The 27,102-nt window shown below is 38.8% G+C and overlaps 1 protein-coding gene across 1 annotated transcript in view; it reads left to right on the forward strand.

Moving 5' to 3' along the window:
• Nucleotides 1–27,102, forward strand: part of LOC124622509 (histone-lysine N-methyltransferase ash1) — a 329,323-nt gene that overhangs the window by 27,105 nt on the left and 275,116 nt on the right. Inside the window, exons 5-6 of the mRNA XM_047148230.1 lie at nucleotides 5,687–5,827; nucleotides 11,732–12,028. Coding sequence (XP_047004186.1) covers nucleotides 5,687–5,827; nucleotides 11,732–12,028 — 438 coding nt within the window. The remainder of the gene's footprint in view (nucleotides 1–5,686; nucleotides 5,828–11,731; nucleotides 12,029–27,102) is intronic.

Here is a 27,102-nt window from a genome sequence, read left to right on the forward strand (position 1 = left end):
AACGTTATGGAGGGCAAGCTACTCGCTGTTGAGAGGAATGTCGTTACACGTATTGCCAAATACATTGAGGTTGATGGACATCATTTTGAGCATTTATTGCATTAATGTTGTATTTACAGGTAATCACGCTGTAACAGCATGCGTTCTCAGAAATGAGAAGTTCACAAAGGTATATGTATCACATTGGAACAACCGAAATAAAATGTTCAAATGTACCTACGTACTTTATTTTAATTTAAAAAACCTACCTGTTACCAACTGTTCATCTAAAATTGTGAGTCATAAGTTTGTGACTATTACAGCGCCATCTATCACAAAGTGAAAAAAGTGGTCCAACTAAAACATTGATATTTCTTTACGTACTACACGAATATGTAATAAAAAAACACAGTTGATATCCGTTTGACCTATGGCAGCACCATCTAGCGGGCCAACCATAGCGTCATCTGGTTTCCCCCTTCAAGCTAGACAAGTTTTGTTCTTTTTTTTTTTTTTTATTTGACGCTTATTTGGTGAGATATTTGGCCCGGTCACAATCAATGGACCACCCTGTATAAAACTACCTCTGAGCTGTCACAGATGTGAGGCCGTCTATGAAAAACATATGACAGAATCAAAATTGGTGGCATATTATTCCGTAAAAGGAGGAGGAAGGGGTATTGACTTTGTTTTGCAGGCAGGCGTTAGCAAGAGGTGGGTGTTTTTTTAATGTGTAGTGATTTTGAAGGTGGTAATTTGATTGGGAACTAAAGCGAAGCCTTACAATACAGTCACAAATGCCCACAATTTTGGCACTTCTTTCCGATTTTAATCCAATTTCATTGGTGTTGGTTAGGATGAGATCTGATAGAACTTCTAAAATTTAACAATACGTGTTGCTGTATAGAATGAAATTTTGTCATTAGGTCCTCCATATTACATAAAGAGTCAACATCACCTGATGCCAAGTTGTACCCTGAATGTTGTATAATTTCTTGTAAATATCAGTTTTAGTATATGATGTAGCAAGCTTTACAGTATGAAGGTAGGTATACTTATTGTCTACAGTTTAATGTCATGTATATGTATTTAATATATGGCCAGATCTTGTAATCTCTTTCAACTTAGGCTAAATTTTTAATCTATGAATCAAAACTTTTGAATTCACTTATGAACTAGAAAACCAGAGAAAAAGAAATATCACCCGAGAAATAGAAACAAGCTATAATATTGAATTTTTTCATCGAAAAATATGAACTATCACTAGGCTACCTTCCATTCGGAATGCGGTTGCACTCAGCTACTGTTATATAGACTTGTAAATTATAGAGTGCAGCAGTCAGTCATCCTTTTTAAATTTTATTATGCAGATCTAGATTTTGGCTAGAAGCTAGCCATTCTCAGTGCTAAGAATACAGGAAGTACATAGTCAGATGATGTCATTAAAAGTTACAAGTAATGGCTTAACTCATATGGTTTGTATATTACATACCACTATTATTTACGCTCAAAGCATGTAAGTCCCTGTTGATCAGGCTTCACCCGCAGTTCATTGAATACTACTGTTTGTGGAAGGCAGCCATACTCGATTTCTCCATTGTATCTTTTCTTCCCAATACGATGTGTATGGCTGCACATTTACTTACAATAAAACATAAGGTGCCGTTTTGACATCCAGTGTGAGGTTGCAGCATAAGTGCGGGAAGGGCAGGTTCCTCGACCTCCTAGAAGAGTTAGAGATCTTCTGCCATCACAAAAATACGGACAGCAACCTGATTAATGATCAGGTTGTTATGAAAAATGCACGGTTCTGGGAATTGTTCTAAGATTTGTTGCTGGGAAACAGTGTAGGGTTTGACCCAGGGGGAACGAGGTAATACCTGCCGTCTTGCCAATATGTAGCAGCCATTTGCATAATACTGTACGAATACAATGATTATAATTCTGAACCAACAGAATTTCTTCCATGATAACTTCAGCTCAGATGCATATACAGTATTATTAACAGCAATTCAGTATATTGGTTGTTTTGCATTTACAAGGAAAATCGATTTTAAGGGATAATGGGGTTAGCATCCTCTATATCTATAGCGGAATAGCCAAATTGCACCAACCACGCATCTGACTGACGTTTGGCGCCATCTAAGAACTAATTAGTAAATATGATGAACAATATACTTATTATGTTTTAATGAAGGGAGATATAAAGATAAAAATATTTAAGCCATATCAACTAATAGGTGTATACGGCACGTGTCTTCTTGTGTCCTATAAATTTTTTTAAAAAATTTGAAAAGTTTTACCCATCTGACGTAATTTAGATGTTTTAATAATAAAAACGGACTCACAAGGAGTGAACATGAAAATTTTATTATGTGCTGGCAAATATGAAATAAGTCGGTCTACAACGTAAAGAATTTTACTTATGTTTCATTTTATGTAATTCTCATGCAAATTTGAAGTGGTTTACTTCCTTTGAATTTTATATATGTAGTTCATGTATATGGCGCCATGTGACCAACCAATGTGTTCTCCATACAGCCCGGCTTCTGCAAACAGTAGTATTCAATGAACTGTGGGTGAAGCCCGATCAACAGGGACTTACAAATCGCACAAATCTAAGGGCTGTCAATTCGACTAAATACCTAGGAATTACAATTACGAGCAACTTAAATTGGAAAGACCACATAGATAATATTGTGAAGAAGGTGAAACAAAGACGGAGCTTTGTTGGCTGAACACTTAGAAGATGTGACAAACTCACTAAAGAGACAGCCTTCATTACACTTGTCCATCCTCTGCTGGAATATTGCTGCATGGTGTGGGTTCCTTACCAGGTGGGATTGACGGTGGACATCGAAAAAGTGCAAAGAAGGGCAGCTCGTTTCGTGTTATTGCGCAATATGGGTGAGAGTGTCACTGATATGATACGCGAGTTGGGGTGGCAGTCACTGAATCAAAGGCGATTTTCTTTGTGCCAAAATCTATTTACGAAATTTCAATCGCCAACTTTCTCTTCCGAATGCGAAAATATTTTGTTGAGACCCACCTACGTAAGGAGAAATGATCATCATAACAAAATAAGAGAAATCGGAGCTCGAACGGAAAGATTTAGGTGTCCCTTTTTCCCACGCGCCATTCGAGAGTAGAGTGATAGAGAAGTAGTATGAAAATGGTTCGATGAACCCTCTGCCAGGCACTCAAGTGTGACTTGCAGAGTAACCATGTAGATGTAGATGTAGACATGCTTTGAGCGGAAATAATAGTGGCACGTAATATACAAACCATATGAGTTAAGCCATTACATGTAACTTTTAATGACCTCATCTGACTATGTACTTCTTGTATTCTTAGCATTGAGAATGGCTAGTTTCTAGCTGAAATCTAGATCTGCATAATAAAATTTAAAAAGCATGACTGATTGCTGCAATCTATAATTTACAAGTCCAAATATGAACAACCAAATGTGTTCATGAAATGTAGAACTTAAGTATGTACTTAAAAAGTAATTCCCTGCAATCGAAATTTTTTTTAAAGTCCCTTGAAAAGTGTATCAATGTTTTGCAGTATAAAAATGTATAAATAGAAGTAAATTACTTTTGATTGTTGATAATATGAATAGCTTTTTAACATTCCTTTAAATTTGAAATATTAGAGGCTTATAAACAGGACTGTTAATCATCCTTAAAACTTCTTCATGGGTGAGACAGCAAATGAACATGCCTTTGAATGTCTGCCAATATTTTACAAGACTTCTGTGAATTATGCACTCACTTTCTTTTGAAAACATTAAATTTACACTAAGAAAACAATTCTCTCAGTGATGAAATATGAATAACTGTCACTTTGTTAGCTACCACAAGAATTCAAAAATCTTAGCAGTAGTGCTTTCAAATCGAAACTGAAGAGTTTCCTCATGGGTCACTCCTTCTATTCTATCGAGCAGTTCGTTGAAAAATTAAGCTGATTCTTGTTGTATTGTTGATTGTGTTTACTTAAACTTATGGCTTTACTTTTTTCGGGTTCATAAACATTTTATTTTTGTGCGTTATTACTTTTACGTTGTAATTTCATGTAATTACATGTTCTATGACCTTGGAAATTTGCTCATCAATTTGGTCCTACGGAAATTGTCGTGTAAATAAATAAATTGTTAGTATTTGCTTACACTGCAATCTCTTATAAGACTGTCACCAATGGAACTCGTGCTAAGAAGAATTTGTTTTATGAGTTAAAATTAATTTTTATGCCAAGTTGTAGTTGATGCAGTAGTTAAAATATTTAGGCCTCTCCTACTGTTTAAACAGCGTTACAGAAAAGATTTGTTACCTGTAAGAAAGATAAATTTCAGTACGGTATCGCTATAAATTCCTGGGTAAGTAATTATTTCTCTTTAAAAAAATTTACCACTTACAAAAACTACACAGTTTGCTAATAATCCACTTACAAAAAGTCTAAATTTTCCTGAAAACACATAGTATAAAGTGTTCCTAATATATCTGATGACTGGATTCAGGAAAATAACAAGAACTTGTTCAAACTCAATGTAGGATGCATCCTTCTCATCACCTTTGAGCACCTTTACTCTTTGTGCCTTACTAATCACATACACATAATCTGGACTTTTCCAACACCTTTCTGTTCAATCACAATATACCTGTATTTTGTTGATTTCCTTCTTGCATTTTGAAACTCCAGCTAAATAAGTGTTCCTGGCATGGTCTTTTCCACAGTTTGTTCTGAACTTCTTGGAGATAGTGTCTTACCACAGAAGCCATCCACCACACCTTCACACCTTTCCCATGAGATACTGAAAAGAAAAACTGTTCTACATATATTCCAAAATCTTTCATCAAGTAGCAGAGTTTATAAATAGTAAAATTGTTCTTAAATATTTTCACGATGTTTGCTCAATAGTCATCGTGGAAACCTATAAATATATTATTATACTGCCTTTGTCAGCTTTTAATAGGTGATTGCCTAAAGGAATTTTCTTTTAGTTCTCTGTGAAGCAAATTTTATTTTGCACTTACTTTATATTGCAGTTGACACTACAAAGTAACTAAAATACGCACTGGATATCATTTTTTCATATTCTTTGTTTCCTGCTACATAGAGCAGACTGATAACTGGAAAAGGATTTGTATAGGAAGACCTTTACCTTCAGTAAGTGGACATCTCAAGTCTGTTTATTTCCTAAGGGCAACAGGACACAGTGCCGCCATCATTGATGGGAATGGCAATAGGCAAGACATGGCACTCGATGAAATTACAGTAAACTAGTTTACCGCAGGTACATGCCTTAAAAACACTTTAAGAGAAGAGAACTTGTACTGTTATAGTTTCTTAAGTTGCAGTTTCCTTTTGAAGCAGTCAAAGCAAAATCACTGAAAGGAAAAGAGAAATTTTATGACTGACTGAAGGCATTTAAAGGACCATCACAGTAAATGGAAAAAAATGTGGGCAGTTTAGACAGACCTTGGCCAGCAGTGGTAGCCTTACAGTTCTAACACCACCAGTGCTATACTTACTTTACTATCCGACAAATGTGACAGTGCAGAAAATTTAGTGTAGAGAAGCAGAAAAATAGGTTTTTGGTTCCTTTTCTCTTAATGTGCTAATATAGGTAGTAACATCATCCATCATCATCATCATCATTATTATTGTTATTATTATTATTATTATTATTATTATTATTTGTATCCAGGGCTCTGACAGTGATTCCTGCAGTTGGAGTGACTCTGACTCAGATTCAGGCAGTACATCATGCAGTTCGCACAGTGGTCGTTCCAGTCGTTCTTCCAATACCCATCAGACTTTCTCTATAAGAGAAAACAATTTTGATCAGGTGAGTTGCCATCTTCTAAAGCACTTGCAGTGACTATTGTATTAGAATTAAGTATATGTGTAGAATTATTGGTAATGTATTGTTAATCATTAATAGCACATTTATCTTTAAGTGAATATTATTTTGTATGAGTGAAGAAGTTGTTTTGCCATAATTGAGAATACACACACACACACACACACACACACACACACACACACACACACACCTTTTCACAGTTCATAAACCCTATCAATGATTAAAAAGAGTTGCAAAGGATTTAGTGCAGTCATGTTGCAACCAACAAGGGTGTGGACCACAGACCTTTCGTCGTTCGTTTATTTTTATAGTTTTAGTTCTCATCTACATCTGCATCTACACCCTCCAAACCACTGTGAGGTGCATGGCAGGGGATCCAACATATTGTATCAGTCATTAGGGTTTTTTCCTGTTCCATTCATGTATGGAACAGGATCAGAATGAGTATTTGAATGCCTCTGCATGTACAATAATTATTATAACCTTATCATCATGAACCCTGTGTGAGCAATATGTAGGAGATTGTAATATATTCCTAGAGTCATCATTTAAAGCCAGTTCTTGAAACTTTGTTAATAGATGTTCTCGAGATAGTTTATGTCTATCTTCAAGAGTCTTCCAATTCACTTCTACACTCTCCAATGGATCAAACATATCTGTGACCATTCATGCTTCCCTTCTCTGTGTACGTTGTGTATATCCTCTATTAGTCCTATTTGGTATGCATCTCACACACTTGAGCAATATTCTAGAACCGATCGCCTGAGTAAATCAAGCTGTCTTCTCTGTAGACTGATTGCGCTTCACCAGTATTCTACCAATAAACCAAAGTCTACTACCTGCTTTACCAAGGACTGAACCTATGTGACCATTCCATTTCCTATCCCTGCAAAATATTAACACTCAGATACTTGTATGAGTTCGTCGATTCCAGCAGTGACTCATTTATATTATGGTCATAGGATACTACATTTTTTTGTTTTTTGAACCTCACAGTTTTACATTTCTGAACCTTTAAAGCAAGTTGCCAATCTTTGCACCACTTTGAAATCTTATCAAGATCTGACTGAATATTTATGCAGCTTGTTTCAGACAGTACTTCATTTCAGATAACTACATCATCTCCAAAAGTCTTGTGGTTACTATTAATGCAATGTTATTAATGTACAACATGAACAGAAAGGGTCCCAACACACTTTCCTGGGGCAAACCAGAAGTTACTTGTACATCTGACGGTGATTCCAATATAACAGCTACATCCTCGCTACCAAAATGTCCTCTATCCAGTCACAAATTTCACTTGATACCCATATGATTGTACTTTTGACAATAAATGTAGGTGTGGCACTGAGTCAAATGCTTTTCGTAAATCAAGGAGTACTGCATCTACCTAACCGACTTGATCTAAAGTTTTCAATATGTCATGCCAGAAAAGTGCGAGTTGGGTTTTACGTGATCTATGATTTCTGAATCCATGCCGGTTGGCATTGAGGAGGTAACTCTGTTCAAGATACCTCATTATGTTTGAGCTCAGTACAGGGCTATTACAAATGATTGAAGCGATTTCATAAATTCACTATAGCTCCATTCATTGACATATGGTCACGAAACATTACAGATACGTAGAAAAACTCATAAAGTTTTTGTTCGGCTGAAGCCGCACTTCAAGTTTCTGCCGCCAGCATGCTCGAGAGCGCAGTGAGATAAAATGGTGACAGGAGCCGAGAAAGCGTATGTCATGCTTGAAATGCACTCACATCAGTCTGTCATAACAGTGCAACGACACTTCAGGACGAAGTTCAACAAAGATCCACCAACTGCTAACTCCATTCGGCGATGGTATGCGCAGTTTAAAGCTTCTGGATGCCTCTGTAAGGGGAAATCAACGGGTCGGCCTGCAGTGAGCGAAGAAACGGTTGAACGCGTGCGGGCAAGTTTCACGCGTAGCCCGCAGAAGTCGACGAATAAAGCAAGCACGGAGCTAAACGTACCACAGCCGGCGGTTTGGAAAATCTTAAGGAAAAGGCTAAAGCGGAAGCCTTACCGTTTACAATTGCTACAAGCCCTGACACCCGATGACAAAGTCAAACGCTTTGAATTTTTGGCGAGGTTGCAACAGCTCATGGAAGAGGATGCGTTCAGTGTGAAACTTGTTTTCAGTGATGAAGCAACATTTTTTCTTAATGGTGAAGTGAACAGACACAATGTGCGAATCTGGGCGGTAGAGAATCCTCACGCATTTGTGCAGCAAATTCGCAATTCACCAAAAGTTAACGTGTTTTGTGCAATCTCACGGTTTAAAGTTTATGGCCCCTTTTTCTTCTGCGAAAAAAACGTTACAGGACACGGGTATCTGGACATGCTGGAAAATTGGCTCATGCCACAACTGGAGACCAACAGCGCCGACTTCATCTTTCAACAGGATGGTGCTCCACCGCACTTCCATCATGATGTTCGGCATTTCTTAAACAGGAGATTGGAAAACCGATGGATCGGTCGTGGTGAAGATCATGATCAGCAATTCATGTCGTGGCCTCCACGCTCTCCCGACTTAACCCCATGCGATTTCTTTCTGTGGGGTTATGTGAAAGATTTAGTGTTTAAACCTCCTATACTAAGAAACGTGCCAGAACTGCGAGCTCGCATCAACGATGCTTTCGAACTCATTGATGGGGACATGCTGCACCGAGTGTGGGAGGAACTTGATTATCGGCTTGATGTCTGCCGAATCACTAAAGGGGCACATATCGAACATTTGTGAATGCCTAAAAAAACTTTTTGAGTGTTTGTATGTGTGTGCAAAGCATTGTGAAAATATCTCAAATAATAAAGTTATTGTAGAGCTGTGAAATCGCTTCAATCATTTGTAATAACCCTGTATATGTTCTAAGACTCTACAACAAATCGATGTCAAAGGGACTGGAGGGTAGCTTCATGGATCACTTCTACTACTCTTCTTGTAGGCAATTGTGACCTGTGCTTTTTTCCAAGTACGGTGTATGGCTTTTTTGTTTGAAGCACCTACAATAGACTATATAGCTACAAGAGGGCCTAATTCAGCTGCCATTACTGTATAGAATCAGACAGGAATTCCATTGTGCCCTAGAGCTTTGTTCAATTTTAATGATTTCAGCTGTTTCTCAATACTGCTCTCAGTTGTTTACTAAACTGGTAGAAGGAAATACATCTCAGAATTTAGTGATGATGTGCTTTTGAGTATTTAGGGATTAGATCTTCTGTGTGTAATCAGCTTTTGTCCCCTCTGACACACATGTAGTTGATTCTTGCCTCTCAGTATTGTAATGTGTAGTCATTTGTTCACATGGTAATTACATATACTCCATGAAGACTTACGATACGTGGATCATGGAGAGGGGGGGGGGGGGGGAGAAGGTGGTCTTTTTTTGCATTCATAGTGTTGTTTGAGAGGTAAAGCCTGTCACTGTTTCTGGGCTTGATTATATTGTGGGACTTCAGGCAATACACAGCTTTCCCATTTTCATCTCTGAAGCATATGCTTGGGGCCTGATAGCCTTTCAGATTACACTCCAAGTTTGATAGAAGTCTCTGACACTGTTCCAAAAATCATAATCAGTCTGTTTCGTGTGTTGTTTTTCGTATTATCATCTTGCATGTTGGACCTTCAAACTGCATCCTTCACTTCTGAGTTTCATTTTTTTCCAGGCATCTTTTGGGGATATGCTCATTAACTCTTCTTTCTGCTGCAGTAACACACACGTGTTTGGGGGCCCTCGTGACATAGTTGTGCAGAGTGTGTGTGTGTGTGTGTGTGTGTGTGTGTGTGTGTGTGTGTGTGTGTGTGTGTGTGAGCGTGCGTGCGTGCGTGTGTGTATAATAGAAGACATGTACCGTACTTTTACAATATGACATTTAGGTTGCCAACTCACGTGAGCATTTCACACAATGGCTACATTTTACAAGCATAAATTGTTTGTTTGATGTGTTCTAGAGTATGCACATGAATATAGGGTCCCACTTGTGAACTGTGCTTTTAAGTCTAAAGCCTAAATCAAACGACAAGTTGTAAGATTATATTGTGGAATTAAGTGATTTGTATATGCTCTTGTTTTGTTGTGGGGCAGTAAATGTTATATGCTTACTACACAGTCTTCTTTTTGAGGCAGATACTTGATATTGAGCAGGCAGCCCACAGTGACTTATGTGTATGAATAAACTATGGTAAAACAATCACTGCAACTTGAACTGTTCTGTCGAAGGACCATGCCTGCATAAAACAATTCGGGATTGTGGTTCCACCTTGACTCAAAACCATTTTTGTTTATTTATTTCCCCAAACTAGTCTTAGCATTATAATTTCTTTATTCTAAAACATGCAAAATATCCAACAACAATGTAAAACAAAAAGTGTACAGAATAATAAACTGGTACAATTATGTGGATGACATATTCTGTCTCACAGATAAAATACAACATAGGACATAACAGCTACACAACATCAACAACACAGTACACCCACAAATACACTCCACAGTGGAACCTAATAGAGGGGAAAAAATAAAGATAAAACTAAATTTAGTGGTCTTCACAATAACAAGAAAAACCATCAACATGAGTTTCACACCTGCAAAAAAACTACATCTACAAGCTCTGTTACCCGTAACACATCCAACCACCTGACAGCAGATAACTATAAGAGATTAAATAAAACACCTCTTAAACCCCAAAACTACACACACAACCTGAAAAATAATTAAACAAATTGCTGTGGAAAATGAATACAAAACAGATACCATGGACAAGTTCATCAACAAGAAAAAAGAAATGTAATAAAAATGGCCCCTCACACCAGTGCACAACCAAAGAGTCCAAAAACACAAAGGCAGAACACACATACAACACAGCAGAACACAACACAACACAACAGACCACACCACTCCCAAAAAGAGAAATATATGGTACACACCAACACACAATAATATAGTACATGGGATTAGAAGTATAATAAAGAACCAAGATATCCTAATAGCATTCAGAATAAACACAATACAAAAATGTCTAGGGTCACACAAAATAACTCCAGACAAATTTAGCAATGAAGGAATACACAAACTCACATGCAACTCCCATCAGTCTCAATACACAGGACAAACATGCACGAACATCTGAACAAGGTACATAGAACACGGGAGCTCTGAAGGGTGAAAGCACACACTCCAATTTTGTAGAACACTTAATGAATTAAAAGCACCACCCCACAAATATCTAAACTGACCTACACATTCTGAAGCATAGCAAACACTTACACTGGAAATTAACATAAGAAGAAAATTATTACATACGAAAGGCTACACCGGAAGGGAAAAATATAACCAATGAACTTGCCACATTCTGTAACACTACTATTGTAAGTGAATCGACACAACACAGATTACTTATATATGTTAATCTTGATCACATACATTACACAACTCATATTATGGGCTTACAGACTTAGCGCATTTTAAGAATTCCTGTTATAGCTTCGAAAAGAATATAAACAGTAAACATAACTAACTAAAATTCTCTCAAGATACATCTCACGACACATGGCAACACCGCTATGGCATATCTGAAATACTGCAAAAATGGAAAGTTATGCCCTACCTGTGTTTTCAAAGCAACAAAGAGCCAGCCAACTAACATGAGTACACAACGCATTACTTAACATCCTTGGAAGTAGATGATGACTATAACATAATTATCATCTTCATTTTCTTTATGTCCCATTCCGTATTATTAAATGTCATTCATTGTAGTCTTGCTGTCACTGTGGTTCACTCTTTATTCTTTTGACACTTTGCACAGTCATTTTTTAAGCAACTCTGAAATATCATGCTCTGTCACATAACTGGTTTTTGTTTCAAGGGTGGCTTCAAATTGAAGATTGCTGCATTGAAGGTTAATAAGAAAGCGGGATCAAAGGACCAAGAAAAATCAGATAGCTCAGATAAAGCAGAGAGGAGCGAGAAACCAAAGGAAAGTGACATAAAGCGATGTAGTGTGGTTGCATCCTGCAAAGCAGCTAGAGAAGAAAAAAAAGAGAAAGTTAAACCAGAACGATCATCTCCAACTACTAGGTCAGCAAAGGCTCCAGTGACAGTGAAGAAGCAAGAGGTCACGAAGAGGAAATCCAGAGGATCTCACACACCGCTGAAGGAAAAGGTAAGACACTGAATAGCATTTCCCCTAAAACATAAGGATCAAAGTAAACTTTTGCACAATTTGTTTCACTGCCAGGTAACATAGCTCAATGAAACTTGGATGATGCATATAAGAGAAATGCTACAGTAAAGTACAGAAGGTAATGGAAAGAAATACACAATAAGAAAAACAGAAGTGATTCTTTAATTCAAAGACAGTAATTACTCTGAAGCCATGGTGGTCCCCTGGACATTACAAAAAGCAGGACATGGTTGTTAATAGGGTATGCGATTGCTATAGACAGCAAATCACACTCCGCAATGCACTCCCGTGACAGTCATGAGGTTAGTAACAAGTTCTTGTAGGGCATCCCATTCATCCACTATCATGGTTGACAACCGCTGGATAGTTGTTGGTGCATGTGAATGTGCTGCATTGTGTCTCCCCAATGCATTCCTCATGTGCTCAGTGGGATTTAAGTTGGAGGAAGGATAGGCCAGTCCATTCACTTCACAGCAAGCTCCTCCAACTGCGCTCTTTGATGTGGTTGTGCATTGTCAGCCGTAATAATGATGTCTGGGCTGAATGTGCCCCTGAAAAGATACACATGAGGAGGGAGTACAGTATCACAATAACACTGCCTCACGAGTGTGTAGTATTCTCAGAGATTTAAAGTTCAGTACACCCATGAAATATTTTACCTCCCGCACACCATATCATGTGGACCACCAAAACAATCATGTTGTACCGTGCTGGCTGTACATTTGTGTGGCAAGAGGTGAGAACATGTAATGCACCTAGGAACACTGTTGAACATGTTTGTTGTGGTAGTCTAGGTATTAGGCTGCGTTCACACTGCCGGCTGGGCCGAGCCGAGCCTGGCCGGGCCGCCGCCCACTTTGATATCAAACACAATTGCGGTGTTCACACTGGCGGCCGGGCCGCGCCGACACGGCGTGAGCCTCCCGGAGCCGAGCCGGCGACATCCCGAGTGTTTAATATTGCCGGCGCGAGCCGACCGCAGACGCGAGCCTATGGAGCAGCACTACAGCTTCAGCAGTACACGCACCACACGTCTCCCTTCTGCTTTCATCACAAGTGTGACTGCACACGTCTTTTATTTTAAGATGTTACCTCACATTTCACAATCAGTGAGGAAAAATTACATTTATTATAATGAAACATGCGAAATTACTTTTATTTCATTTATTTAATTTACCGTATTTACGTGCATTACAGCAATAGCTTGCCAGCGATCGCGGCATTGCCGCCACTGAATAGTTCGCATTTACTTGCAAATGGAGACAGATATGAGTGTCACTGAGGGACGGAAATGTGTCCCTACCAGATGACAATGCATTGTAAAGTCATGCTGTGGCACGTTACTGTAAGCTGTTGTCTGTGACATCTTTTTGCGATGTTCTTACTTTAATGAATGCAGAATAACATATACATGACATTAACTTGTGTCCATCAATTTGGTATCAGAAATTCGGCTAGTATGACAATAATGATGCAGTTTCCAGATTATGGAACGAAGTAACCAAGGAGTGTGTTTCAGATAGTACACACAAATATAAATTATTTTCCTTTATAATTTTATTTGTTTTATTTACAATGAAACGAGATACACAAAAATACAGTAAATAGCTAAGTACTTTCAATTCCAAAATTTATTTTTGAAACGTTTTTTAATTAGTTTAAGTTGCATTTTTAACGAAATATTCAACAAGTGTTCCTGACAGTTTTCGAACGTAATGTGGAATTTCTGTTGAATGTGGCACCAGCTGTCTGCATATCAGCATTGTTACAAAACTTTTCAGCTTCAACATTGCATCCTTCTCTGACAATGTATTATGATTCATTCTGTAATATGAATAAAAATTTTCAGGATAGTTTTTAAGTTCTTCATGTAAAGAAAAAGACTCTCCTAAATGTCTGTCGCTATTTATGGGATGAATCCATAACCTCCTAGTTCTTCTGTACTTCAAAACTCGACGAGTTACTGCAGAGTCAGAACAATACTAATAAAAGAGTGAAGACATTGTTCTACACGACAGCACAGACTAGCTAAAGGCGAGCAACTGTTGACTGCAGCTGCGTTTTCTACTGACTTGCTTGTCAGCTGTCGAAGGGTGGGGATTTTTTTTAAATTTATTTATTTAGCCTCCGGCAGCTAACAGCCATTTAGCCAAAGAGTGTGGATTACCTTGACAGTGCAGCGCAGCCCGCCAAGGAAGAAAAAAAAAACAAAAAACAATGAAGAACAATGAAACGCACATCTGTGTCGATCTACAGTAGTTTCATTAACTCTCCATTATTTTTTCTGTCAAAGTAGACAACGAGACTACAGAATTGCGCTTCAGTTTCCGCAGTAAACGTATCACAAATCTCCAGTTTGTTTTTGTGATTAGTTTTACATCAAATTTTATCAGACCTATGTCATTGACACTTCTATCTAGACACTTTATCTAGACAATGAGACCATTGAAATAATACGAGGGACCGACACTAGGTCTGCGCTGATCACTAGTAATTAGTTCTTTTCTGTCCTGCATTATATGACTACACTAAACCAAGCTGTAAATGCGCGAACTTGCGGACGCGGCACTGACGCCACTGAGTAGCTCGCATTACTTGTGACCAGAGACAGATATCAGTATCATTATCATTTCAAAAACTTTTTGGTACTTTTAGCTACATTTCATTCCCAACAATGTATGGTCTAAAACGGATCTAACAGTAAGCTACCCGCTACATAACTTTTTCACTAAAAGATTTGTGAATCAAGTGCACAACGTTGACAAATAGCATCATTTCACAATGACTGTTAAGAAATATGGAAAGATAAATGATTCAATACAAAGCTAAGATGTTACACTACCACGTGTACAAAAATCAGATTTTTTAGCCGCATACTTTCTTCAATATCGGTTGGAAAGCGTTACGCAACTGAGAAATCACGCGAAACGAAAAGTAGGCTTTTTCTTTTTTCACTACATAAGTAACGCTTTTAAGGAAAAAATAAGTTCATAAAACGATGTGGCGAGGTCTTGTATACCGCTAAGAATTTTTAAAACATGAAAATCGGAGAAGTGGGTTTTCCCCCATTTCGTCATCCCGGCCCGGCCGGCAGTGTGAACGCAGCCTTATGCTGTGGGGAGGCATAATGTTCCATGGGCGTACTGACCTCCAAATGTTTGAACATAGTACACTCACCAATGAATGTTACCCCATGACACAGTACTCCCTCCGACATGCATCTTTTCAAGTATGAATTTGACCCTGACATCATTTTTATGGGTGAAAATGCACGACTGCACCAAACAATGCAGATGAAGGAGGAGCTCTGGGAACAAGAGGATATTCAGCAAATGGGTTGGGGCTGTCCGTCCGTGTCTCCCCCCCCCCTCCCCCCCCCTCCCCTCTCCTCCCCGTGTGCCCACCTCCCGCTCCCCCGCTTCAGACTTAACCTGTTGAGTGGCATTGGGACGTAGATATCCCAATATAGATTGTAGGAATTTGTTGTATGTTATTGCTATGTATCCATGTCCCACTGGTAAAAGGAAGTCTGCTAATGGTTTGCAAAATACTTGTAATTACAGCCACCTGTAAGTTGTGCTGTCTTCAAGTTTCATTGTTAACCCTCTGCTCTGGTGCTCTTTGTATTGTTGCTTCGAACTAGTCCACACATACAGGTAGGGTGCCTAGTGGACAGATATGCAAAACAGGCTCCTTTCCTACCTTCCCTGACAATTCTTGTCAATGAACCGCATGCTTATATTGAGGTTTGCTGTTTCACAAACGGTTCCCATATTGAGCACCTGTAATGTGAGTTAAAACTTGGAGAGATGCTGTACCCACTGATGTGTGTCCGTTTTCTGCACATCTTATAGTTTCGCACAATTCTCGTATGGAATCTGGGCGGTTCATATGAGTAAACTCTGAATGTCCCACACCTCTCCACATTGGAAAACAAAAGGGTGGGAAATATTTGTTCTACATTCTTACTTCTGATGACGAAATTAATGAAAATAAACATATACTAATGTCTTTCATTCCAAAAGAAGTTGTTAGTCAAAGGTTTAAATCCCATCAAGCAGGTGTGAGATGCATTGGGGAGACATAGTGCAACATGTTCATATGCATCGATGGCCGTCCTTCACTGATGGAGGAATGAAATTCTCTACCACAAAAACTCCTTACCAGCCTTGTGAGATTGGGAGCGCGTTGCAAAGCATTAATTGCCGTCCATAGTGATCACACATCATATTAAGAATCATGTCCCGCTTTTTATAATGTCCAAGGAACCATCACAAACTCTGATGACTTCAGTATAACTGTCTTCGAATAAAAGTGTCATTTTTATTCATCTCACTGTGTATTTCATTCAGTTACCTTCTGCAGTATACTGTTTTAGTTTTTCTATGTATGATCCAAGTTTAATCGAGCTGAGTTATATTGCGCAAAAGTTACTTTTGCCCTTAAGTTTAGCATACCAGTGTAAGTTTAGTAATTACTACATTTATAGTAATGGCCAACAAGGGCTCTTTTTATCCTACTTTTATAAGGTACATTCTCGAAACAGTTTATGTGAATACCATACTTTTGGCACTGACACCCATTACTTATGACATTGGCTGTAATGCTTATGAAAGCATCAGTACATAATTGATGATTGTATAGAAGATATTTGGATATTACAATTTGCTAACACATCCATATTTGTGTCTTCCCTCCTATTACACTTTCTTCAGGGTTGAATGAATGACTTACAACATAGCATTTACTAGATTTTTATGCCTTAAGTGCAGCTCTCAGTCAAGTTCTTGGAGTGCATGACAATGTCACATCATAGTAACAGGAATGTATGTGGTGTATGAAGTTAAATAAAAGCATGAAAAATGTGGATAATTAGCAGCAAAGTGCATTCGTCATACATGCACATATCATGTGTATTTGCAGTGTAATTCAGGCCATTTATCACATTTGGCATAGCAGTATTGCCGTTGAAGACAACGTCTCCATGGCAATATGTATGTTATCGTTCTTGATCAACTGATGTCGTACTTTATTATGTGGCAGTACGTGAAAAACACTCTCCTGGGCAAAATAAACAGTACATTTTACACAGGTCACATATATTGAATTTAATAACTAAAACTATGACAAAATTGTAGTATTTTGAAATATTACACCATTCATGACAATAACAGTTAGTTTTAATGATTGCTATTCATTTCCACATAATGCAGGAAAGTCTAAAGTATTATGACATGAGCCCCATTTGATGAACATTGAAGAAAAGCAAGCAGTGTTGAAATAATAGTTCAATGTGCCAGTTGCTGTTGATGAGGGAGACTACATTTTATTTGTCTTTTGTTTTGAAGGAAACTAAAATTTAAGATTTCCTTTACAGCGGAACGAAATTCCAGTGAAGTGCATATCCTGTTGAGGCCATAAGCAGAAAATATAACAGGTTATCCCTAAAGAAACTGGGTATTTCCTCATGTTTTCAGCATCATTACATACATTGAAAAGGGCAGTAATGCTATGAATTTGAGTGTTGTAAAAAAAAAAAATGATTTCACTGGAAATTTCATGCACTCTGTTATGTCCAGACTGTCAGTAGCTTCAAATATGTCTTGGAGTCTGTTAAAAAGGGTCTCTCTTATAACACAAATGTTTTTGATTTTTGAATGAGAAATTTTACACCCAAGGGGGAAGACAGGAGTCCAATTCAATCAGAATGCACAAAAGATTTTATTATTCCATTAAGAGCCCATAGTTTCACGGAGTAAAAAAAAAAAAAAATTTCTAGACTCTATCAAAATTGAAAAATCAACATAAAAATTCCACATATGTAATATAACTACAACCAGATAAATTTGGTGCATGCAGCTGAATAGTTTAGAATGAGGTGCTACTTTTTCCTCCCGAAGGTGATTATGCAATGCACATTTATCATTGGCAAAAAGCTGATATGTTTTAAAATGTCTCCTGTGCATTAGGCTGAACTTGGTTGCAGAAACTAGATATTTCTACAAGATTGCTTATATTCATCAGCCAGGAAGATGTAGCTGCTGAATTTGTATCCAAGTGTGTGAACCCTTTTCCACAGAGAAGTAAAGCCATGGCCTTCCTTGTGAGACAAGTAGTTATCATGCTTGCTGTTGATATACCACTTTGTCTCAGTATGTGCAGAAATACGAGACAAGCAACAAGAACATGCCATGAATGCCACAAACAGTGCAGTTGCAGTATGTGCTGCCTGTTTGTCATATAATTACACACAAGTCATTTTAAGCAAATTTCTTACATTATTTGAAACTTTATATTTGATAAGATACTGCAATCATTTACTATAAATAATTCTTTCTCAAATTCAAAATGTGAGAATCAATGCAAATGATAATTGGCATACTAATTGTGCTCAAATACACAGTGCATCCCACAGAATGGCTGATTTTATATCAGTCTGCTTGTAATAACTGAAACTTTAACAGTATATTTTGAACTTCGATGTTGAAAGGAGCAATATGGGAACAGTAAGCTTTGTTTTAAATTGTGTAAAAGTGCCACAAACACTTTCAAAATGATACAACCTGTGTATAGTATGAAGAAAAAGAGTCATAAAAACATTTTCAAGTTGTATGCAGGGTTTTGTGGTGGTATAGAGAGCACTGGAGATGGTCTATGTCCAGGAGCATCAGTGATGTTAAAAAAGTACATGAAATTCTATGAACTGATGGTTATGCATCTGCCAAGTTAACTGAGGAGCTTCCTGGAATTCCTTAAAAAAAACTGTGCACTACGTTCTCACTGAAAATTTTGGCAAGAAGATCTGTTTTTGCTTTCTGTCCCACTCACTCACCAGCGATCAGAAATATCAGTGTGTGGAACACTCCAGACACATGAAAAGATCAGTTGCTAGGGACCCAGATGTCATGTTTTGCATCATAGCAGGTGATGAAACATGGTGTTTTCAGTGTGAGACACTTACAAAGCACCAAAGCTCGGCTACCGCCGAACCCAAGAAAATTCTGGTCCTATATAAAATTGCTAACGGAGTCGAATGTTTCTATCCAGTCACTCGTTGACAAGGGTGGTGTAGCAATAGAAGATAGCAAAATGAAAGCCGAAGCTTTAAATTTCCCATTTGAGATATCGTTCATGCAGGAGATTCATACAAACATACTGTCATCTGACCATTGCACAGACTTCTATGTGGAGGACATAGTAATATGCACCCCTGATGTAGAGAAGCTCTGAAAGGATTGAAAACAAATAAGTCACCAGATCTGGTTGGAATACCAATTCGGTTTTACAGACTACTCTACAGCATTGGCCTGTTACTTATCTTGCATTTACTGTGAATCTCTTGCCCAGCGTAAACTCTCAAGCAACTGGAAGAAAGCATACATGACTCCTGTATATAAGGAAGGTAAAAGAACAGATCCTCAAAATTATAGACCAATATCCTTAATATTGGTGTGCTGCAGAATCCTCAAACATAGTTTGAATATAATAAATTTCCTAGAGATGGAAGAATTTTTGTCCACATATCAGCACGGCTTTAGAAAGCATTGCTTGTCCAAATCTCAACTTGGCATCCTGCAATATCATATTCCTAGATTTCTGAAAAGCATTTACAATGGTGCCCACTGCAGACTGTCAATGAAGTTCCCAAATATGTGTGTGTCTTGAAGACTTCATAAGGAATAGAACCAAGTATGTTGTCCTCAACAGTGAGTAATCGTCAAAGAGGGTACTGTCAGGAGGGCTCCAGGGAAATGTGACAGGACCACTCTTACTCTCTCTGGATACATAAATGATCTGACAGACAGTGTGAGCAGGAATTTACAGCTGTTTGCTGATGATGCTGTGTTGTATTGGATGGTGTCATCATTTAGTGACTGTAAGACAATACAAGGTGACAGACAAAATTTCTAGTTGATATGTTGACTGACAACTTGCTATAAATTTAGAAAAATGCTAATTTGGGCAGATGAGTAGGAAAACAACACCGTAATTTTTTAGTACAGCACTATTATTGTGCTGATCGACACAAGTCGCTTTGATTAAGTATCTGGTTGTGACATTACAAAGTGACATGAAATGGAAAAACATGTAAGTATTGTTGTAGGGAAGGCGAATAGTTGCATTTGATATATTGAGTGAATTTTAGGAAAGTGTGATTCATCTGTAAAGGGGATTGGATATAGGATACTAATGCGAACCTTTCTTCAGTACTGCTAGAGTGTTTGGGTTTCCCACCAGGTCGGATTAAAGGAAGACATCAAAGCAATTCAGAGGTAAGCTGCTAGATTAGTTGCCAGTGGGTTTGGTCAGCACGCAGATATTGAGGAGATGCTTTGGGAACTCACATTGGAATCCCTTGAGGGAAGGTGACATTCATTTTGAGGAACACTAATGAAAAAATTTAGAGGACCGGAATTTGAAGCTGACTGCAGAATGATTCTACAACACCAGTGTATATTTTGCATAAGGACCACAAATATAAAATATGAGAAAATAGGGCTTGTATAGAGGCTTATAGAAATTTGTTTTTTCCTCGCTGTATTTATAAGTGGAACATGGAAGAAAATGGCTAGTAGTGGTTCAGGGTAGCCTCCGCTACACGACATATGGTAGCGTGTGGAGTGTGTATGTACATGTAGAATGGAAATGTCCAGAATCTGTGAGACCTTGAAAAGTATGCTTGCAGAAAAGGTGCGTCAAGGCACTGCTCTCTGTTTTCTTTTATTCAAAAGGAATAATCAGAAAAGAATTTGCGCTAGAAGAGGAAATGGTGAATACAGGTTACTTCTTGGGTGTTTCAAATTGTTTATGGGCGACAGTTGTTAGGTTTCAACCTGAACATCAGAATCAGGAAACATGGTTGTTGCATGGCAATACACTGCTGCAAAGAAGCAAAATTGTACACAGTTTCTTGGCTCAAAAATGTATAATGTTGCTTATATATGTTCCTTATTCGTCTGCGTGATTTCCGGCCTTTTCCAAAACTGAAAATAGCGGTGAAGGGAAAACATTTCAGCATGATTTCAGATATCCAGGAGACTACGAGCATGGTACTGCAGGCAGTTTCAAAGGCTTGATTATCCAGATTGTGTGTTTTGACTCAGAAGGACCCTATTTTGAATAAAACCATTAAAGTAAAGCTCTTGTATTTTATTTCACATCAGTCACCTTTCCTGTGGGACAGACTTTGTATAATACAGATAAACTTTTTTAGGCTATGGCTGTAAAATGATTAAAACCAATTTTTCTTTTGCTAAAATTGTAACCACTGCCATGATGAACCTATTAATGCTACAATTTGCAATCCTAATGAAGTGAAACAGGAATTTCACCTGTATCAGAATAACTAGGTGATTACCAGTTGTTTATAGGACAGTTACCACACCAACACCCAATCAAAGAACGAGCTTGGCCCGCACCTACTATTCTTTTCTGTCCACCACTGTCATATTGCAGCGAGCTGTGGTGCACACAGTGTGGTTTAGTAAAATAACTTCGCTTGCTTGCATGCTGTGGGTTGCCTGTTCAAACCTAACCACCAGAAATTATTTGTTGCTTAGTATTCGTCATATCTGGAAGGTTCTCAAAAAATGTTGTGTTTGTACTACTTGTATACATTGGAGTATTCAATGTTTGTATAGATAACATTACTCTCCATCCAGTTGAGTTCAATTCTGCATAATAAATATGTTTCAATGCCAAGTGTTGTATCTCATTGAAGATCCTGCTTTCGGTTTTGGAGTAAGGCTATGACATGATGTTATTTGGAGGTGCCAGGTACCTCAAAACACACACATCACTGTGGCTCCTACTAGGCACAATATAAGCTTCCACCTGCATGGACAGAAATGAGAATACAAGTAGTACATCATTCTAAAGGTCTGTATATTCAAGAGGATGATGGATTCCAAAGCAGCTGTAAGTCAGCAGCCCACCAGTGTTTTAGAGATGCTGGTCATAACGATTGAAGAAGAGGGCCCAACATCATGTGAAACAAGATTCATAGACATACACATTATTATCGGCCTTTGCAGCAGTGTCAGTACAAATATGACAAAAGCTGAAAAAATTTCACATTTGGTGAAAGGAGTCGGAGGAATTCATAAAGTAGTGCCTGCAAATCGAGGAAATGCAGTGGAAAAGAGTCTGAGGAAAGAAGTATAATTGACTCCTGAATGTAGTGCCTGTGCAAGACCAGCATGATCTCACCTCTGTCACATGCCAGGTTGTAAGAGAAGTAGTACACCTTTTATGAAAGCCAGAATTGTTGGCCTGAGGAGGTGATAGATAGCCAGGAATGTCTACCTATTATATATCAGGAGGTAATAAAGAATGTTGGAGAAATGTATAGCGCTTTGACACTAACAACCACCACCACCACCACCACCACCACCAGTTGAACATGCCATGAAGAATGAACTCTGCCAAATCGGACTTATCCTGCCCATCAGGCAATAAGACATCCCAGCATCCGACCAATGTAGGTACAACAAACTCCTTTGCTAAGCATAATGCCCCACAGAATAACAGACATTTGAAGGGCTGAAGACAACAACACTGCTCTCTTTTTCACTGTGAAAGCCGTGGATATGGTGTACACTACTGCAGAGAAAGAAGACAAGTGCTCAGAGACTATTGTACTGAAGACATCACCCATCATAACTGTCCTATTTGCACAGTCAACTGCAGACAGTTATATTCGACCTGTGTGCTAAAGCTCAAGACTGTACGCTGGAAGAGGTCACTCTCCAACACACTCTAGCCATTCCCCATCGCCATACAGAGGTACCAGCCACTCACCTAGCTGCTGATTTTAGGAAAACTAACGAGATGACCAGCTATGGAGGTGAGGCTGCCACAAGTGAAAATCCTCCTTGGAGTGCAGTTTCCAGGATGCTGAGAAGTCTCCTCACCTATATGATCAATGGCCAACTTATTCGGGCCTGTAGTCAACTCGCAAGTTTCTTTTTTTGTGGTATCTAATGCAGGCTCTTCCAACAATGACCCGAGGAGGAGAAGTGCTCTGGAATCCTCACTCCGGCACCTCGGAGCCCATGTGGTGGGAAAAGCAAACTAGTTGCACCTTGGTTGTGTTAAGCCACAGCTAATGCAACAATCTGTGTTCAGTGGCAGCTATGGTCAGTTGCGGAAGTCCTCTGCCTCAATTGGAGGTTACATTTCTATTTATTGAGAGGGATGGGTGTCCACATTGCCTTATATGCCATTCTGCTAAGAAGTACAACATACAGCATCATTATACACGTTTTCATGCAGCACATTACAAGCATATAGAAGACAAAGCACACATAGAGCTAATAGCCAGCCATACGAACGACATAAATTAAAAAAGAATTCTTAGGACAGAAGTTACAGAAATATGCAGCATCGTTCACGTACAGATATACCTTTGTAGTTTTCAGGTGAGTGACAGTGAAGAACGGAACTTAAGCAGCAGTTGGTGCAAGCTACAAAGTGACTCACATTATAGTGATGAATGGCAAACAGTTTTCTGTGGGCTCTCTCATACAGTTGTGCATGGAAGCAATTGCAAAATGTTTGTTCCCTAGGAAGCTGCAGGCATTGAATGGGTTTGTCTTTCGAAGCAATGTCTAGTCAAATTCTGGACATCACAGCGAACTTAAAAACATAGCTCAGGAAAAAAGCTGTGAGCTTTGTTGCATTTTCACTAACACTTGACAAAAGCACAGATACATGTGACAGTGTTAAACTTTCAGTATTCGTGCGTGGTGTTGATATGGAACTACAAGTACTGAGGAACTCTTGAATGTGGTATCGTTCAATTATATGGCAACAGGATTAGATATTTTTGGAGCTGTTTGTGAATCAGTGGACAATATGAATTTACCTTGGGCTAAGCTCCTTTCTGTAGCCATGGATGTGCCACAAATGATGAGGCGTCATCGAGGTTTCGCTTCTCATTTGGAAAACAAACTCGAGAATGAATTTGGAAAAGATTTTTGTTCATTGTTTCATTCACCACAAGGCACTGTGTGCTGAAGCAGTGGAACTAGGTGATGTAATTACAGTTGTTGTCAAGTGCATGAATTTGGTGCATCGTGACAGTGTAAATCGCTGCCAGTTCAAAGGGTTCCTGAAAGCTATGGAAGCAGAGGATGTGGACATACCTTATCGCAGCACAGTTCTTTGGCTGAGTTGGGGAAAAGTTCTTGATGTTTGCTTTGTCATTTGTGAGAAACTCTGTCTCTTCTTGTAAATAAAAGCTGAAGAAATGTATTGTCTGAAAGATTTAAAATGGACATCAGACACAACATTCTTAGCTGACATGACCATGCACCTGAATAATTTAAATCCGTCATTGCATTCCAAAGAGCAGCTAATAGTTGTCATGCACGACCAACTAAGAGTGTTTGTAGAAAAGTTACTTTTGTTTTAGAGGCGGATGGGTGAAGGAATTTTAACATTCTTCAATCGTCTGGCTTCTTTAAAACTACCTGAAGGTACCAGTTTTCATTATTATCAAGCCAAGATAAGGCCGCTCATCACATCTTTTGAAACAAGATACTGAGGGCTTGCAATTTTTGAAATGGAAATGAAGTTGCTCAGCATTCCCTTCTCGGTTTCACCCAATGATTTGCCATTGTCTCTCCAGTTGGAAGTTATTGGTTTGCAAAATTCAACTTTGCTGAAAGACAGGTACTAAAAAACGCTAAATCTGTCACGGCGGTGTCGCTCATTACAGCAAAAAAAAAATTTCCCAAGCTCCACAAAGATGCCTCACGATCATGTGCATGTTTGGATCTTCATATACTTGTGAGCAGCTTTTCTTGGCAATAAAATCCAAGAACCATCTTTACTTCAGGACACAACTTTCCTGACAAGTGCACTTGACAAAGATTTTTCTGGGCAGTTGTTTGCCATTGAAGACATTATCGTGTCCATCATCAATGAGCCGAGTTCCAGCCGTCAGTCAAGACACTCAGCTATACTGAAGAGTCTATCGACTGTGGAAAATGAAGCCCATCCTCCGCAGTAATGCTGTAAACGCTTTGATGCCCAATATTTCCACTCTTGTCGTGAAAAAAAAGTCCACTTTCAGATGCCCAGTGAACTTATGCAATTTATTTTAAAACAGTTGTTTCTTATTTATTTCCTTAACTTCCTATTTCCCTGAGCTAGCATGTCGCTATGTCATAGTTGCTGGAGAATATGACATTGGTGATCATGTAAGGTGTGGCGGGCAGATCAAAAGGCTTGCTGTGCCACATGCCACTGGCCCCTTTGATTATTCACAGCAAGCGACAACACTTCGCGGAGCATGGAGTGCTCCACAGCTCATCATGGAGTTCGTGATCTGGTACAGCCTCATCTAATGCATGTCACTAGCCAAAGTGACAATGTTTTGTGATACAAAAATTACTGTGCTGAAGGTCGCAAACAGGAATATGTATTGCAAGAATAATTATCAATGAAGGAACAGCCTTTTGAACTGTCATTTTAACAGAATGTTGTCATGTTGTTTTCTTGGATGGGATGTTGCAAGCAATCGTAGACTCTGTAAGGGCAGAGCTCCAGATTGATGAAACTTTTCCAACAAGTGCACTTAACAAGGGTGTTCTGTGCAGTTGTTTGCTGTTGAAGATGTTATCCCTTCTGTCATCAGTGAGCAGAGTTCCAGCCATCAGTCCAGATGCTCAGCTAAACTGTGAAGACTTTGTTGACTGCAAAAAGCTACTCAGACTCGCGAAAGAAATCTGCTTGCTAGCAACCATCATAACTATGGTATGTGGTCAAGGAGAACTTTGCCTCACCAATCGTCAAGAGAAGCCACAACCCAACCCTAAAGGTATATGCATTGGAACATTCAAACCATTCCAGGAAGGACAACTTAGTATCAGTGACAAAAATCATGTTCTGCTACCACTACAGACAGTACAGGGGAAGAAGCTGCTATCAGACTGGCCAACGGGATCTGGCCTGACCAAGGAATAGTGGCAGTTAGTGTTGGCCATTCTACACCGTTTAGGATGATTCCAAATCTGGGATGGAGAAAATACAGACCAAGTGACCCGTGGTAAAACATTGTATCAACACTGGAGCTCATCAAGTGATTAGCCAGCCATCACATAGGGCATCGCTGGCTGAATCATTGGTAATCTGGAAGGAAGTGGGGAAGGTGTTGCGAAATGACTTCATTGAACCTTCAGGGAGTGCTTGTTCCCCTCTCCTATGGTCTTATGAATGGGGAGGTTGACACATGGTATTTTTGCATTGACTATTATAATGAGAGAAGGTATCTACCCATAGCCACATTTTAATGACATCATAGGCTGCTTGAAAGGAGAAATGTATTTCTCAACTATGGACATGCAGAGAGGTTGCTGGCAAACCAAGCTTGATGGGGCTGACAAGATGGTTAAAATTTAAGCTGTTTGGACTGTGTAATGATGCAGCCACCTTTGAACCTATGATAGATGACTTTTTTTTGTAAAACATTTGAAAACCACCTAAGCTATGTGACGGCCATGTTCAGCCTGAATAGGCTTCAGCCTAAATCCATAAAACTGCCTCTTCTGTGGCCAAGAAATAAAAAATATTGGGTCATCTAGTGAATGACAATGGAGACTGTCCTGATCCAGAAAAAAAATAAGAGCAGTCACAGATTTTCCAACTTGACACGTTTGTTAAGTGGGAAGTTTTCTCAGAATCTGCTGTACTACTGGCAACTCATAAAAGACTTCTGGAAGGAGATGGCACATTTTCCTGGAATGAGGTAAAAGATAGTGCTTTCATTGTCTTTAAGGAGGTGTCAACATGTTCTCCAGGCCTACCATTGTATGACAAGAATGCTGAGACAGACCTTAACACTGGTGCTAGTGGTTATGCAGTTCTAGCGCAAATTCAGGCAGGTGCTGAATAAGTGGTAACGTATACTGCCAGAGTACTCTCCAATTCCAAGATGAACTACTCGAAAACTGAGGAGGCGTGACTTGTAGTAGTTTGGGCCATCAGCAAGTTATGGCTGTATTTATTTGGCAAACAAGTTGTCACTGTGACAGACCACCATGCTCCAT

Source organism: Schistocerca americana, chromosome 7 (assembly GCF_021461395.2).
Source record: "Schistocerca americana isolate TAMUIC-IGC-003095 chromosome 7, iqSchAmer2.1, whole genome shotgun sequence".
NCBI classification, from domain to species: Eukaryota; Metazoa; Arthropoda; class Insecta; order Orthoptera; family Acrididae; genus Schistocerca; species Schistocerca americana.